We start from the raw sequence: 16,982 nt of genomic DNA on the forward strand, positions 1-16,982 counted from the left end.
TGTGGGCAGTAAGTTTTGTCTTATTTGTGATGTGACATAGTAAACATATCTTAAAAGTATTTAACTGCATTTGGACTATGTCATTTATAGGTGAACACAGTGCCTGTCAGTGCACAATAATTAAGCGCACACTGATGACTCATATCATTTCAACAATCAGCAAGTGAAGTAATTGAAACGTAGCTACAAAAGCTTGTTATGTTTTAAGGTCTATCGGATTTTGTCGTGGTGACATTCTTGGGTAACGATGGAATAAAGCTGCAGCAAGATATATGGAATTTTATAAATAAGTACACTGGTGTCCAAAATTATAGCAACAAATATAAATTTTGCATGGTTGTGTTCATTTTACCACAAAACAGTACAAACAGGTGATAGTAAAGTAGAAACAATGTAAAGAATACAGAATGTAAACAACTACAATATACATAAAAGTAGACAAAAATGTTCTTCGTTTTTTCCAACTTAACAGATTTTCATACACATTCCGATAACTGGTTAATGTGCTCAGTATGGGGTGTGACCACCTCTGGGAGCAATACAGATATGTTAGTGATGACATATGCTGTGAATGATGCCATCAGTCTCATGTTGAAGCAATAACACTCATTCTTCCTGGAGAGCTGCTCGAAAATCTTGGAGAGTGGTTGGCGGCTGCTGATGTGATGCAACTTGTCTTCCCAGTGCATGCCAGACATGCTCTATGGGATTAAAATCTGGAGAGCGAGCAAGCCTTGCCATACATGCAGTATCTTCTGTTTTGATCTATGAGGTCAATCATTATCATCTATCAACACAAAGTCTGAGCCCACACACCCTCAACAGCTGCACATGAGGTCTCAAGATCTCATCACGATGTGTGACAGCAGTTAAGCCTTGCTGATTCACCCATACTATTTCATGAAGAGATGTTCATGTGGTCAACATAATCCTTACACACAACACTAGGGATCATCCTTGATATCGGTCTCTTTCCATAATGTTTGGGTCTCGTAATCATGTTCCACATTCCCTCCAGATGCAAATGCATTGACGATCACTCTCTAGAGCAAATCTGGACTCATCTGTGAAAAGAACATAGGCTCATTGTTTGACTGCCCAGTGTTTATGGCTCCACTCTAGATGTTCCCTTCTGTGAAGATATGCCGAAGATTCACATACAGCAGGTCTCCAACAATAAAGGCCATTCCACTGAAGTCTTCTGTACATTGTTTGTCTTGATGCAACACATCCAGTGGATGCTGCGAGGTCAGATGCCAGTTGCCGAGCAGTACTTAGGCAGTACCATCATGCCCTTACACCAAATAACAGTCTTCTCTTTCTGATATCACAATTGGTTGCCCTGTCCTGGTCTTTGGGGTACTGTTTTGGTTGCTATAAATTGTTGTCACATCTGAGAAACAACAGAATGATTCACTTTAAGCCATCAAGCCTCATCAGATTGTGACTGTCCTGGTTCCGTTCTCCTTATGGCCCTGCACCGCAGAATAAGCATCTTCTTTGTTCCATACTGCACTGTCAGTAATGGTATACACAGTGATTGCAGATGTGGGCCATCTGTAGTGGGCAAACCCTACTACATTTGATAGGTGCCCTGACGTCTTCATTGATGTGGTTGTCCACTAACAAGAATGCCATTTTCCATGCAGAACACAATTGTTTGGATATCTGTTGACAGCTTGTATGATTATACCATGAACTAGACACAAGATGAGGAAATAGCAGTTTTTTGCTTTAATTCTGGACACCAGTGTACAAGGAGTTTATTCTTTAACAATCTCTGTATATTGTTTCATAACTTTCATAACATGCAAAAAGTCTTTTAAATGAGACTTTACACCAAAAGAAACATTCACATTACACTGTATATGTCAGTTTGACAACATGTTACATCACTTAATTTCATAATATTTTATATGCTGCTTCTGTTTCTGCCTGAGTCTCTTGCAGTATTGTTATGCTGCAGTCATTTGCTCTGGGTTTGCTGTGTTACTCCCTCCTGTAATGATGATGTGTAGATTTGCACAAATACCCTCGCAGGTATTTCATCTTGTGAAATTACAGCAACCACTGCCCCACAATGAAGACATATGGCATCCTTCCTTACACCCTTTACATATAAAAATACATAACAAATTTAAGCTCTTCACAGCTAAATTGCTACATTGCTTAAAAGTTGTGATACCACTTGTCAGCTAGACAGACATAGGATTGAACATCACTCTACTGGAGTGATATGTAACACCACAGCTTCATGAAGCCAAACTGCAGAGCTACTATTTATTATAAACCAGATACAGGGTTTTTGCATAACTCACCTCATCATACATGATAATAATAATAATACTGACTCAGTTCAGTTCTTGCATCACTGAAAAGATGAGTGATTTTTATATATATGTTAGTTGCTACAACTAACAAAGATCTAAAGCCCGATGGAATTTCTATAGATTCTGTACTGAATTTGTGGCTTGTAACCACTCTTTTTTTACCATGACTTATCATATGCACCTCAAATGAGAAACCATGCCTTGAAGTTGGGAAAAAGCACAGGTCAAACTAGTTTATTGTAGTACCATAACACATATTCTGAGCTCAAACATAATGATATTTCTCAATCAAAATGATCTTCATGCCAATGAAGATGGATACTGAAAAGAACAATACGTAAAACTTAGCTCACACTCCACAAGACTTCCTGAAAGCCATGGATCAAGGAGTCAGCTAGATGCTGTACTTTATGACTTTCAGAACACACTTGTCTCAGTACCACACCTACATTTATTATCTAATCTCAGACTTTTTTGAAGATGAATTCATTATCTATAAAGAAGTTCTGTCTAAGGAAAGATGCACAGATATTTAGTCAGATCTTGATAACATTTCAAAGAGATGCAAAAACTGGCAGCTTACTTTAAATGTTCATAAATGTAAAAATGTACAGCCCACAAAACAAAACCACACAGAATACAATGACTATAATATCAATGAGTCACATGTGCCACACAATAAGCAGCCACAGCACACATGGTATGGTCCTTGGTTTCCTAGCTGGTGCACATACCAGCAACTACTTTGTACTTCCACTAAAACACATTCAAATAGGCCACTTGTCCACCAACAACTGAGTCTGGCACCACAGAGATGGCTGAAACTTAGAGCATGTGGTTTTCATTTTGTCATTATAGCTGAGAGTTTTCTAATATAATACATTTACATTTGAGTCTTATCTGGAAAAGAGGATGCAGGTGGTTGAAATTACAGCACCAAATATTAATCAAAAAATTAAACTAAGATCAGATCCAAGGGAGGTCACAGTAGGAGTACCCCAAGGAAGTGTATTACGCCCCTTGCTGTTCCTCATTTACATTAATGTGTCAGAGAGAAAGGCTATAATCATGTTATTTGCTGATGATACTAGTTTAATAGTTAGTGATGTGAAGCAGTCATTGCACAGTACTGTGGACCATGTCCTACAAGATATACAAAAATGGTTTAGTGCTAACAAGCTAACACAGAACGCAAAAAAAAGCCAATATGTGCAATATGGAAAAATAAGTGAACGTGACAACCTAAATCCCACCATGGAGGGCAAACAACTTGAAAGAGTACAGTGTGCAAAATTCCTGGGTATGCACATTGATGAGAAGATTAGCTGGAAGGACCATGTGGTGAGCTTAGCACTAAAACTAAATTCAGCACGTTTTGTACTTCGAATAATTTCAAGAGTTTGTAGTAATGACTGTACCAGATCAGTATATTTTGGCTATTTTCAGTCCATTGCATCCTATGGGATAGTATTCTGGGGAAAAACAAATTGTCATCTAAATGAGAGTTTCAAATTACAAAAATGCGCTATTCGGATAATGACCCAGAGCCCACCTCAAACACATTGTAGGCCCCTTTTTAAAGCATTGAAAATTTTAACAATTCCATCATTATACATTCTGAAATGTCTGCTCGTATCAAAAGAAATCGTGACAAAATGAAAACCGACACAGACTACCACAATTACGATACACGGCAATGTAAGGATCTCCACATACAAGCTGTAACAAGGATCCGAAGTCAGAAACATGTAAGTAATCAAGGCATCAAACTTTTTAATGCACTACCAAAACATATCAAAGAGCTGGAAAATGAGGATAAATTTAAAACTGTTATCAAGAACCACATGCTTGAAAAATGTTATTACAGCATAAGTGAATATCTCTGCACAACTGTATAAGAATATATGGTTATTTAAAAACAAAGATGTGACTTACCATACGAAAGCGCTGGCAGGTCGATAGAAACACAAACAGACACATACATACACATCTTTGTTTTTAAATATATTTTTCCCGCGTGGAATGTTTCCCTCTATTATATAAGAATATATGTTTAAGTTAATGTGACAAATGAAATTACATCAGTGAATATGTCTGTCAAGCACGTAAGAAATATGTTATAAAAACACTTATTAGTTGTATATTGTATGAAACATAAGATAGATTCATATGAATTCAGCACAGATAACAATTTTGTAAAGATATTATATAGTTGTTAAAATGTACCCTGACAAATCCTATATCACAAATGTGATCATTGGGATGATAATAAATAAATAAAATCTAAATCCACGTTTTTTGCAAATCACTGTGAAGTGCTTGATGCATCCACTATGTAGACTGCATTGCAGTTTAATACACCAAGCAAAAGATTTAAGTGTCTGCACACCAACACTTGGCCATTTCCAGTTCCAGTTGTCTGCAGCTGCCTACAGTTACTGGACATCTCTTTACAGTTATTTCCAGTGGTTTCAGCGAGTCAGCTACAGTTGTTGTCCAGTTCCAGCTGTTGGACAGATAATTTTGAGAGTTGAAGTTTATTTGAAGTCTTAGCTAAAGTGTCCATCAACTGAGAGACTGAACTTATAAACTCTCTAACTGTAGTCCATACTGAACTCCAATTAGGTTAGTTAGTAATCATCTACTGTGTTGGGTTTGATCAGATTCGGAACATGACATCAATGCCACACCTTCTCACAGAGCAAAAGCTGAGTATTTTTGATGTATATTATTTTAATAAATGATTGTTCTTGTTTCTCATGTGTTGCCACAGTTATTCTGTTTCAAATATATTACCCTGTGACATACACATGTAAGTGTGCAAGTAGGCCATTTTCATATAGCCAAGTTATTCTGTAGCTGGAGGTTTGGTTCCTGCTACTCTTGTCTTGGGCACCTAATACAACAGCTGGAATTAACCAGCTTACAAAATTTCTGAATGTAATAATTTGTAGGGTTATGAAATGGAAAAATCACAAAGGATCAGTTGCAGGTAGAACAGGTGGCAGCCTTTGGTCCATTGGTAGAATACTAGGGAAATCCAATCAGGCTGCAAAGGAGATTGCTTGCAAAACACTTGCGTGACCAATCCTTGAGTATTGCTCAAGTGTGTGGAATCCGTACCAAATGGGACTAAAGGGGATATTCACCATATGCGAAAAGGGCAGCAAGAATGGTCACAGGTTTTTTTGGCCAATGGGAGAGTGTCACAGAGATTTTTAAGAAACTGCACTGCCAGATGTTTGAAAATAAATACATATTTTTTCTGAGAACCCCTTCTTACAAAATTTCAAAAACCATCCTTAAGTGAGAAATCTGGGAACACACTATAATCCTCTAGTTACTGCTTCCATAAGAATCACAAGGACAATATTATACTATAAGCAATCATTTCTCCAGTGCTCTTTAAGTAAATGGAATAGAAAGGAAAGAACCCCTAACAACTGGTGTTATGGGCAGTACCCTTTGTCGTGCAGTTAACCGTGACTTTCAAGATACGGATTTAGATGTAGATGCACTATAGCAGATAATTCAGAGCTATAACGATAAAATGAAAACCACATGCTGTCATTATGTGACTATTCCAGGATATTATTTTCTATGCAGACTGTTGATATACACATTTTTCTTGACTCTGGTGAATAATTAGAATCTTTTTCTAAATTTTACTCACTACAGATCATTTGTACAGATGAAGTATGACTACAAAAGCATGTGTAACACACAGTTACATTTCAAACATTGGAAACTCGAGGTTGGAATATCAACAATATCAGGAAAAGGTTAAATTGCTACTCACTCTAAAGATGACCATTGAGTTGCAGACAGGCACAATGAAAAGACTTATGATTTAGCTTTCAGTGAAAGCCTTCTTCAGAATGGTATTCCGATCTGAGCTGACGGAGAAGGCAGTCATGTGTTTGCTTGCTTGTGTAAGTAATGCGTGTGCATTATTTTTCTGAAGGAGGCTTTGTCTGAAAGCTAAATCATAATAGTCTTCTCATTGTGCTGCCTGCAACTCAATGTATTATCTTTATCGCAAGTAGCAATTTATCCTCCTCCTTGCACAGGTTCATTTCTTATTTTGATACTGTACTAGAGACCATACCTTAAAGTTTCCACCATAAAAAGCTCTCTGAAGTGGTGACCATCCATGATTATCCTTGAAATTCACATCTGCTCCAGCATCAATCAACAATTTGAGCATCTGGAGATTGAAATACAATTGGTTAGGTATGCACACATCCACAAGAAAATTAAATGAAAAAAGACAAAAGAAGTAAAGAAAGGAAAAATGAATTTAAATCACTGTCTCATATAAAAGAGGAAGTTCCTTGTCAACACAATCTCATGCGATTGTCTCTATTAACATACCAGCGCTTTCTCATTTGGTAAGTTACAGCATCTTTGTTTTTATATATATTTTTCTCATGTGGAATGTTTCCCTCTGTTATATATATATATGATTCAATGATGTGTAATACTCTATTATCTTTGTACAGACCACGCCAGTTGAACTGTCAACACAACTGGCACTGCTAAGAGTATCCTACGATTTCCACATTGCTGGCAACAGGTTATACACAATGGTGGTGACTACTTTGAAGGTCAGTAAAACTTTGAAACATGTACCCATTTCGTACGAGCTGTAAATAAATAGTTGCCACTATTAAAGTTCCAACCCTTGTATTATTCTCTATACAAGGTAACATGATGACCAGTTAGGGAAATATTTTATCTACATTTTATCCATAGTGCCAAGACTGAGGAGATTTTTTTCCTTCCAGTTTCACAGTAATGTGGAATCCAATTAACGTTCTCAATTTAGCAATGATGAAATATGAAGAACGTTGTTGCCAGGCAAAACCACCTACTTCTCCTGAGGATGTACATATGTGTCATTTGTTATTTGATTTCCTTGACATTCATTTGAATGATATTGACATTTCGTTTGAAATTGTGGATACATTAGAAGAAATAGGAAATAACTGTGACGATTCCATGAATTGTGGTTCAGACAATGCCAGTTGTGCCAGTAATAGTTCTAAAGAAGAATACCTTTCAAGCCTAAAAAAACATATACTGCAACAGCTTTCAGTGACAAAGAAAAGGCAAAGAAATATTGGTTAAATGAAGGAGGGAAAAAACATTTGAAGTTATGCAGTGTGCAAAGGCATTTTAGTTTCATAAAATCAGAATGTGAACTGTACAAATGGAAGAATGAGTTACACGAAGTAAGAAATGAGTGCCAAATGGAAACGTGAAACCATATGAATGAAAAACTGTGTGAAACATCATTTAGAACTGCTCGTGAGAGGCTATGCATTGTTCCCAATGGATCTCAACAAGACTGGGCCCTCCAAATTGTGTATGACATGAACACTGCTAATTTCCATGCTTTATCAATCTGGCTACACAGGTTCAAGAAATCATACAGAATAGGAAGTCGCAAAATTACCAAGTTTATGTCACGTAAACATGTAGAGAAGCTACCAGTGGCAGAAATTGCTATAGAGAAATTCATAGCTGACGTAAAGACGCTGTTATCCCCACAATTGCTGTTTATAATGCTGATCAGTCAGGTTTCGTGAAAGAGCTGCTTGCACACTGCACTTTATCATTTTGCGGTGAAAAAAAGATGGAGTTGGTTGCCCAATCAATGAATGCAATGACACATTCATATACGATAATGTCAATGATATGTATGAGTGGTTTTACTGTTTCCACAGCAGTATATCTGTCTTCAAGAACCACAAGGCAAATTAGAACCAAAAATAAAAAAAAATGGACTGTTTGTTGCATAAATCTTGTAATCAGTATGAGAATCTGGAAAAATGGGAAAGAGTAATTTTCAATGTATCGTTTGAAACATATTGCTACCAGCTGCAGAAACTAATTCATCACTTTTGTTGGATTCATGGTCTAGACATAACAACACCTCTGTTTTTTTTTTTTTTTTTTTTTTTTTTTTTTTTTTTTTTTTTTTTTTTTTTTTTTTTTTTTTTTTTTGAGGATGATGAAAAATCTGTAGATGTAATGCGGATTCTGCCGGGAACTACTAGTGTGATTCAACCTCTCAATAAAGAAATTTTTTGACAGTGGAAATAATTTTTCAGGAAATTATCAGTGGATGTATTGGCAGAGGGCTGCAAATAAACAGGGTGGGGGATCAGAATGAGGAGAAGGTGATAGGACAGAGGGAGTGGAAACAGTTGGGTGGAGGGTGTGAGGATAGTATGTTACCGTAGGTTGAGGCTAGGATAATTTTAGGAGTGAAGAATATGTTGTATGGATAACTCCCATCTGTGCAATTCAGAAAAGCTGGTGGTGGAGGGAAGGATCCAGACAGCTTGGGTAGTGAAGCAGTCATTGAAATCGAGTGTGTTATGTTCTGTTGTGCTACAGGGTGGCTTACTTTGCTCTCGGCAACAGTTTGGCGGTGCCCATTCATCCTGATGGACAGCTAGTTGGTAGGCATGCCTGCATAAAGAGCAGTGCAATGATTGCAGCAGAGCTGGTGAATGACATGGCTGTTTTGAGAGGAGGCCTGGCCTTTGATGTGGTGGGATGAACTTGTGGCAGGACTGAAATGGAAGTGTTAGGTGGGTGGAATGGGCAGGTTTTGCACCTGGGTCTTCCACAGGGATATGATCCTTGTGGCAAGGGGCTGGGATTGGGAATGGCATGGGGGTGGACTAGGATGTTGCGAAGGTTGGGTGTGCAATAGAACACCACTTTAGGAGGGGTGGGAAGTATTTTGGGTAGAATGTCCCTCATTTCAAGTCACAAGGACAGGTAATCAAAGCCCTGGTGGAGGACATGGTTCAGTTGTTCCAGTCCTGTGTGGTACTGGGTGATGAAGGGGACACTCCTTTGTGACTGATTCTTGGAGGTGGTGAGAGGATTGAGGTGTGTGAGGGGAATGGGAGACCTATTTGCAGGCTAAGTCTGAGGGACAGTGCCTGTCTGTGAAGGCCTTGGCGAGGGAAAGGGATGACATCAGTCAAGATGCAGGTAATGTTGATGGTCAGTGGGTTTAACATGTGCAGAGGTGTGGATGGAGCCATCAGAGAGGAGGAGGTCAACATCTAGGAAGGTGGCATGCTGGGTTGAGGAGGACCATGTGAAGAAGATGGGAGAGAAGGTGTTGAGGTTGTGAAGGAACGAAGTTAGGTGTCTTGGCCCAGAGTCCAGATCATGAAGATATCATCAATGAACGTGAATCAGACTAGGGTTTCGGTGTTTCAGGAGGCTATGAAGGTCTCCTCTAGATGCCCCATAAAAAGGTTGGCATAGGAGTGTGCCAGGCAGGTGCTCACGGCTGTGGTGAGGATATGTTTATGTACCTTCCCTTCGAATGAGAAGTAGTTCTGAATTAGGATAAAGTTAGTATGGTGTATGAGTAATGAAGTAGTGGGTTTGGAGTCTGAAGGACATTTTCAATAGTGCTAAGAACATGGGCATCAGGGATGTTAGTGTGTAGAGAGGTGGCATCAACAGTGATGAGTAAGGATCCAGGAGGTAAAGGAGTGGGGATGGTGATGAGTTGGTGAAGGAATGGTTGGCGTCTTTGGTGTGGAAAGCTTGATTACGGTCAATATGTTGGAGGTGTTGGTCAATGAATGTTGAAATACTTTCAGTGGGGGCACAATAACCAGCTGCAATGGGGTGTTCAGGATTACTGGATTTGTGAATTTTGGGGAGCATATTTGAAGTAGGTGCATGGGATGTCATAGGGGTGAGGAGGGAAATTGATTCAGGGGAGATGTTTTGGGAATGGCCTAAGGCTTTATGCAGGGATTGGAGGTTGTGTTCGAATTCTGGGAAGGAATCACTCTGACAGAGTTTATAAGTGGAGGACACAGATAATTGGTGGACGCCACCCTTAGGCTACTATCACTTCCAGTTTCCCACTACTACTATCCCTTCTCTTTCCCCACCCCTCCAGATTAGTGCTTATGGCCCATGTGATAGCAGCACACTGGCCTGAGGTGATGGAGTTGGCAGTAGTGTGTGTGTGAGCTGTGCTTGCTTCCTTGTGTGTGTGTGTGTGTGTGTGTGTGTGTGTGTGTGTGTGTGTGTGTGTGTGTGTGTGTGTGTCTTACTGATGAAGGCTGTGGCTGAAAACTTTACGTGAGTGTCTTTCAGTTGTGCCTGTCTGCAGCTTGACATGTCTTCTTTATGGTAAATAGCAACCTGTCATTTCCTACATTGGTGAAAACAGTAATTTTTTTTAAATTTGAGACATAGCATGTTGGAGACTAATACACCTGCTATGCTTTTCTTTTTCACTCTATTTCAAATACAGTTGCAAATGTATTAGGTAATCTGTGCAGGAATATGTATAATTGTTACCCAATCAAAGTAGTTTCATTTATACTTATAGCTCAGTTGTTTTTATTTACTGTCATGAGTATAATGATGCAGTTGGTTTTACTGAAAGCATGAGTAATAATTAAAAGTGATGTCTAGTTAAAGTTACAACAGTGGTTCGTTATAGGAAAAACACTGTCAAAAAATAAGCAGCAGAGGAGGTATGGTTACCAATCTTCTGAAAGCTGACACTCACAAGTTTCCAAAACATCTTTTCAATTATCTGTATTTAATTAACTTACAAAAAAATTTACATCAAAAGTTGAGATCCTCAAAATTTCAATAGCTTATTTTTCTTTAATGGCTGCAAGAGTCCAAACTTTGATGATATAACTTTATTTCTGTTTTTTCCTGAATTAGACAACACCTCTTACTAATTAATTCAGCCAGTAGTTAAAGATTTCAAATAATTTATAATCATAAAATATTTACTTCTAAATGGGTTCCATACTCATAATCAGGGGATCTGAAAACCTGCATGATACTAATCTATGTATTTTTGTGAATTGCTAACATGAAACATTTTTCTTAGATCAAACAATAATAAAGTCTTTGTTGTCATGCAAAATAGTCAAATCTAAACTAGCCAAAATACAAAGCATTATGTAGTTTGGGAAATCACATCATGTTCTTACACCTGTCTGTAAATGGTCACCCATCTCCCAAATCTGGCAGTCCACAGCTGGACAGCACACATACAACAAGGTTATGTTCGTTCGTTTAACAGTAGATGACAACCAAGTACTTGGTTAACATCTCTGTGTTGATGAAAGTGAAAGTTTGTGGCTGGGAATTAGATGTTAAACATGTATAAAGCTTAAAGTGTGTGCCTGGAGATCATTCATAAAATATCTCTATGTTGGTTCATGTAAAAGTCTCCCATCAGTATTTGTACTCACAACAGCTATGATATTTAACACACAGAGTTTCTGTGATTGCAGAATATCTTTGTTTCTTAACATCCTATATAAAATAATAAGCATTTAACTTTAAAGTGCTGATATTCCATCACTACTATTTACTCAATAGTGTTATTAATATAATCAGTTTGTGGTCAAAGCTCTTTCCTTGTGCATGTTTGCTTCCTAATATGTAATAAGGAAATGTGGTACTTCCTTGACAAAATGCAATTTTTCTTGTTTTACTACCCATACATGTTTTGGAGAAGCTTAGCAACCACGTGATGCTGCACAACGGCTGGTCCAGCGGTGTGGCTGGAAATTCCTTGGTGACGCTGTGCGCAGGGAGGGACAAAGATGGCGGACTTTGTGAAACCTTAATGGCAGACATTTCATAGTTCATATAGAAATTAATAGTAGCCAGATGAATCTTGATACCTCCAAAAGAAACATGTACATTACCATTATTTCCACAATGATTCTGATGTTGCAATCAGATTTTCAATATCTTCATTAGGTTAAAGTTTAGTATCTGACGGTAATCTATACAAGTAACACCCAGCAACGAATTAACAAAATCTAAATGGTTAATCTGATTTCATCGATCTACATGTCTTTAGAAAGCATACCTAAATTGGTATGTAGTACAGGCATGTAACTTAAACAGTACACGAGTTATTGGAGGTCAAAGTGGCCGATTACTATCGATCGCATCAGGCCATAAGTACTCCACAGCTACACGAAGATACGGTAGCAGCACGCTTATAAATATATTTATTCATCTATGTCTTTGTTTACATCTGAATATACTATTCAAGAAGAAATTAGTTAAATATTTACTGTGTTATAGAAAGCACAGAGACATTAGGCTAATGGCCTACCTTTTGTTCTATTCCTTTTATATATGTTAATTTAACTTGTTTATGTATCTAATCTACATCTACATCTACATCTACATGATTACTCTGCAATTCACATTTAAGTGCTTGGCAGACGGTTCATCGAACCAAAATCATACTATCTCTCTACCACTCCACTCCCAAACAGCGCACGGGAAAAACGAACACCTAAACCTTTCAGTTCGAGCTCTAATTTCTCTTATTTTATTTTGATGATCATTCCTACCTATGTAGGTTGGGCTCAACGAAATATTTTCGCATTCGGAAGAGAAAGTTGGTGACTGAAATTTCGTAAATAGATCTCACCGTGGCGAAAAACGTCTTTGCTTTAATGACTTCCATCCCAACTCGCGTATCATATCTGCCACACTATCTCCCCTATTACATGATAATACAAAACGAGCTGCCCTTCTTTCCACCCTTTCGATGCCCTCCGTCAATCCCACCTGTTAAGGATCCAACATCGCGCAGCAATATTCTAACAGAGGTCGAACGAGTGTAGTGTAAGCTGTCTCTTTAGTGGACTTGTCGCATCTTCTAAGTGTCCTGCCAATGAAACACAACCTTTGGCTCACCTTCTCCACAATATTATCTATGTGGTCTTTACAACTGAAGTTGTTCATAATTTTAACACCCAGATACTTAGTTGAATTGACAGCCTTGAGAATTGTACTACTTATCGAGTAATCGAATTCCAACGGATTTCTTTTGGAACTCATGTGGATGGCCTCACACTTTTCGTTATTTTGCGTCAACTGCCACCTGCCACACCATACAGCAATCTTTTGTAAATCGCTTTGCAACTGATACTGGTCTTTGGATGACCTTACTAGACGGTAAATTACAGCATCATCTGCGAACAACCTAAGAGAACTGCTCAGATTGTCACCCAGGTCATTTATATAGATCAGGAACAGCAGAGGTCCCAGGACGCTTCCCTGGGGAACACCTGATATCACTTCAGTTTTACTCGATGATTTGCCGTCTATTACTATGAACTGCAACCTTCCTGACAGGAAATCACGAATCCAGTCACACAACTGAGATGATACCCCATAGCCCGCAGCTTGATTAGAAGTCGCTTTTGAGGAACGGTGTCAAAAGCTTTCCGGAAATCTAGAAATATGGAATCAACTTGGGATCCCCTGTCGATAGCGGCCATTACTTCGTGTGAATAAAGAGCTAGCTGCGTTGCACAAGTACAATGTTTTCTGAAACCATGCTGATTATGTATTAATAGATCGTTCCCTTCAAGTTGATTCATAATGTTTGAATACAGTATATGCTCCAAAACCCTACTGCAAACCGACGTCAATGATATGGGTCTGTAGTTCGATGGATTACTCCTACTACCCTTCTTAAACACTGGTGCAACCTGTGCAATTTTCCAACCTGCAGGTACAGATTTATCAGTGAGCGAGCAGTTGTATATGATTGTTAAGTAGGCAGCTATTGTATCAACGTAATCTGAAAGGAACCTAATCAGTATACAATCTGGACCTGAAGACCTGCCCGTATCATGCGATTTGAGTTGCTTCGTAACCCCTAAGGTATATACTTCTAAGAAACTCATGCTAGCAGCATGTGTGTTAGAGCATGTTTATGGTCCAGCCGTAGGAATATTTATATAATTTCAAGTTATTTAAATGTAAATCCAGTGCTTCGAATGTGTTTCATTATGTTTGTGTGGGTGCATTGGCATGAAGACATGGTGCAAGCGCTCTAGCCAATCACAGTGCGCGTGGATGGGGAGACTGGATGGAAGCGAGTTCAGGCAGTTCTGGGGAGTACGGGACAGGACATGAGAGGTGCTGGACATGACGGCGTGACGGCCGCACAGTCGTGAGAAAGACTTGGGGAGTGTGGAGTGGTTTGCACATGGTCGTGGCAGATAGAAAAAATTCGGAGTGCCGAGTTGTGCACTTGTGAGATTTCCATGGCTTCTACAGTGAAGACGTAGTGTGCATTTAGAAGTGAATACCTCGCAAGCTGTGTTATTGTTCATAACTAATTACGTGCAGTAGGAATTTATTGTTTCCCTGTTATTCAGCTTATATTTGATTTAATTGCTGGACCATCGACACCAATAAGTGTTTTGCAGAAATGCACCGCATTCTCAAAACTACTTCTACTATCGTACTCATCATTTAAAGTCATTAAGATAGTACCTGCAGATTTTATTTAATTGCAGTCTTTCATTTATATGTTACTTTCATAATTCGCAATTGCCGAGTGATAGAAACCTTCGACCATTCGATTCACATGTGTATTCTTATCGTATACTGTAGACTCAGCTGTATTTGGCCTGTAACTCGGCAACTACGTATCCCAGCCCCTAGACAATGAAACCAGCTAAGACTTTTAATATTGCAACTCTGAGTCAGAGGGTGCGTAGTTATTTGAAAGCCCCCAAAATTTATCTGGCCATCAACTATGAAATAGTGCTAGTAAATTGTGAAGAATCACTTTTAAAATTCATTTCTTGTTTGGCCTATATCATTTAACACTAATCTTCACAGTGTCAGTTTCCAGGATATCCTTTCAGGACAGCAAGACATGAGGCTTCAAGTTTCAACATCTAATAATAGGTAAGGGGGCTGTCACAAGCTGTCGGGCATCAAGTGTCATTATACAAGCAAGTGTCATTATTACATTTTAGCTACTTAATAATTTATTATGTAGTATGATAGAGAGAGAGAGAGAGAGAGAGAGAGAGAGAGAGAGAGAGAGAGAGAGACATATGCTAATCTCCGACAGATATGCAGTGAATCTAGCATTAATGTAGAAAATTTCTTCAGTAAGGGATGATAGCTTTTCTGACTGCCTGTGTGATTCATTTTTGCACAAGAAATGGCTAACTGGAGCAGGCCTCACTTCAGGTGTGATAAAAAAAAAACTAGATTTACAGCAATTACATTCACAAACAGGAACAAAATAACATTTTAAAGTGCTGAAAGCTGTGAGTATTACCCAAACCATTATTTTATTAACCCCTTGACCATGCTGTTTGTTGTGGCGAGAAGTGCCCAGTGGCGGGCTATTGTTGGCTGCTGCAGTGCTGCTCAGGCGGGGAGTTTTAGCACTTAGAAATGTTCCCGCACGTGTAATTCTTTCTGCACCTCTAGCGCTTATTGTAGCAGTGCATATTTGACATACTTATGTGAGATTGTTGTGAGGGCAAGTGTTTATTTAACAACTTAATAGCTAATAATTCGAAGGTTTCACAGTAGTAAATCTGTTGCTGAAATAAAAATTATTTATTATTCATTTTTATAATCTGAGGAAGGGTTTTAGTGGTAGAGCTGAAGGAAACAAAGTTTCTTGAAGAATATTTATTGGTCAAATGTGTGTAAAATCTTATGGGACTTAACTGCTAAAGTCATCAGTCTCTATGCTTACACACTACTTAACCTAAATTATACTAAGGAGAAATACACATCCATGCCCTAGGGAGGACTTGAACCTCCGCCAGGACCAGCTGCACAGTCCATGCCTGCAGCGCCTTAGACCACTCAGCTAATCCTGCATGGCGAACATTTATTAGAAATTATTCTTTGTATGGTATAGCTCAAAGCACGGTATTGCACAAAATCCAACATCACACTCTTCACAACACACACGCATTTCTCTTCTTATTTTTTTACTGGCATCATCCAGTTTGTTGCAACACACTCAGCATTTTCATGTTGGCACCTTCTTGTTTCCAGTAGCTGGAATGTGTTTGGGAAAGTGCCAGCCTACCAAACTGTTGGGGTTGAAACTTGGCAGGGGTGTCCAACCTGGCTGAGAGGACGAAACAACATGCGCACTGTATTTTTCCAGTAAACTTTCGACTAGACGAATTTGAGAATTGAGTTGTCCCAATTTTACACCAAGTTTCTTATATATAAGGTAGGAAATGAGAGCTGTCAAGTCCATGAAATGGCAAAACTGCTTCACATAATATTTTTGCAGGTGGTTTCTTGTGGCAGAATAATTTGTCATGTACTGGTCAGCCGAATCAACACCGTCCATTCTGTTATTGTATTTCAGTATAACTTCAGGCTTTGTTTTTACTGTTATCCTCTTCTCAGTTTGTTTCAGTTTGTTACTATAGATGCTGGGAAGAGTGTACACATCTTTTTTTATCTCAAAATTGCATCACCATCAGCTTTCCTCAATAAAAGGTCTTAACTTGACCCTTCTCGAATTTTCCCTCCCTCAAAGCAGCTGGCATTTCTTTTCTGTTCCCCATAACTGTTCCAACACAGTCAGTGGTTTTAGATACAAGAAAAGCTAACAGCTGGGGACTTGAATAGATTTGGTCAGTAAAAACCATATTCCTTGTCAAAATACCCTTTGAGTAATAACAAAGCAACTTCTGACACTACAGGATATTCAGTATATTGTGGCTCAAACACTGTCTTTTCCTGTGTAAATGATAAAGTGACACAAATAGCCACTTTTTGCTTCACACAGACAAAATGACTTAATTCCAAAAT

At 38.6% G+C, this 16,982-nt stretch overlaps 1 protein-coding gene across 1 annotated transcript in view; it reads right to left on the reverse strand.

Moving 5' to 3' along the window:
- Window positions 1-16,982, reverse strand: part of LOC126095109 (serine/threonine-protein phosphatase 6 regulatory ankyrin repeat subunit A-like) — a 400,015-nt gene that overhangs the window by 193,437 nt on the left and 189,596 nt on the right. The window contains exon 10 of the mRNA XM_049909822.1: window positions 6,439-6,537. Coding sequence (XP_049765779.1) covers window positions 6,439-6,537 — 99 coding nt within the window. The remainder of the gene's footprint in view (window positions 1-6,438; window positions 6,538-16,982) is intronic.

This window comes from Schistocerca cancellata, chromosome 1 (genome assembly GCF_023864275.1).
Source record: "Schistocerca cancellata isolate TAMUIC-IGC-003103 chromosome 1, iqSchCanc2.1, whole genome shotgun sequence".
Classification (NCBI taxonomy): Eukaryota; Metazoa; Arthropoda; class Insecta; order Orthoptera; family Acrididae; genus Schistocerca; species Schistocerca cancellata.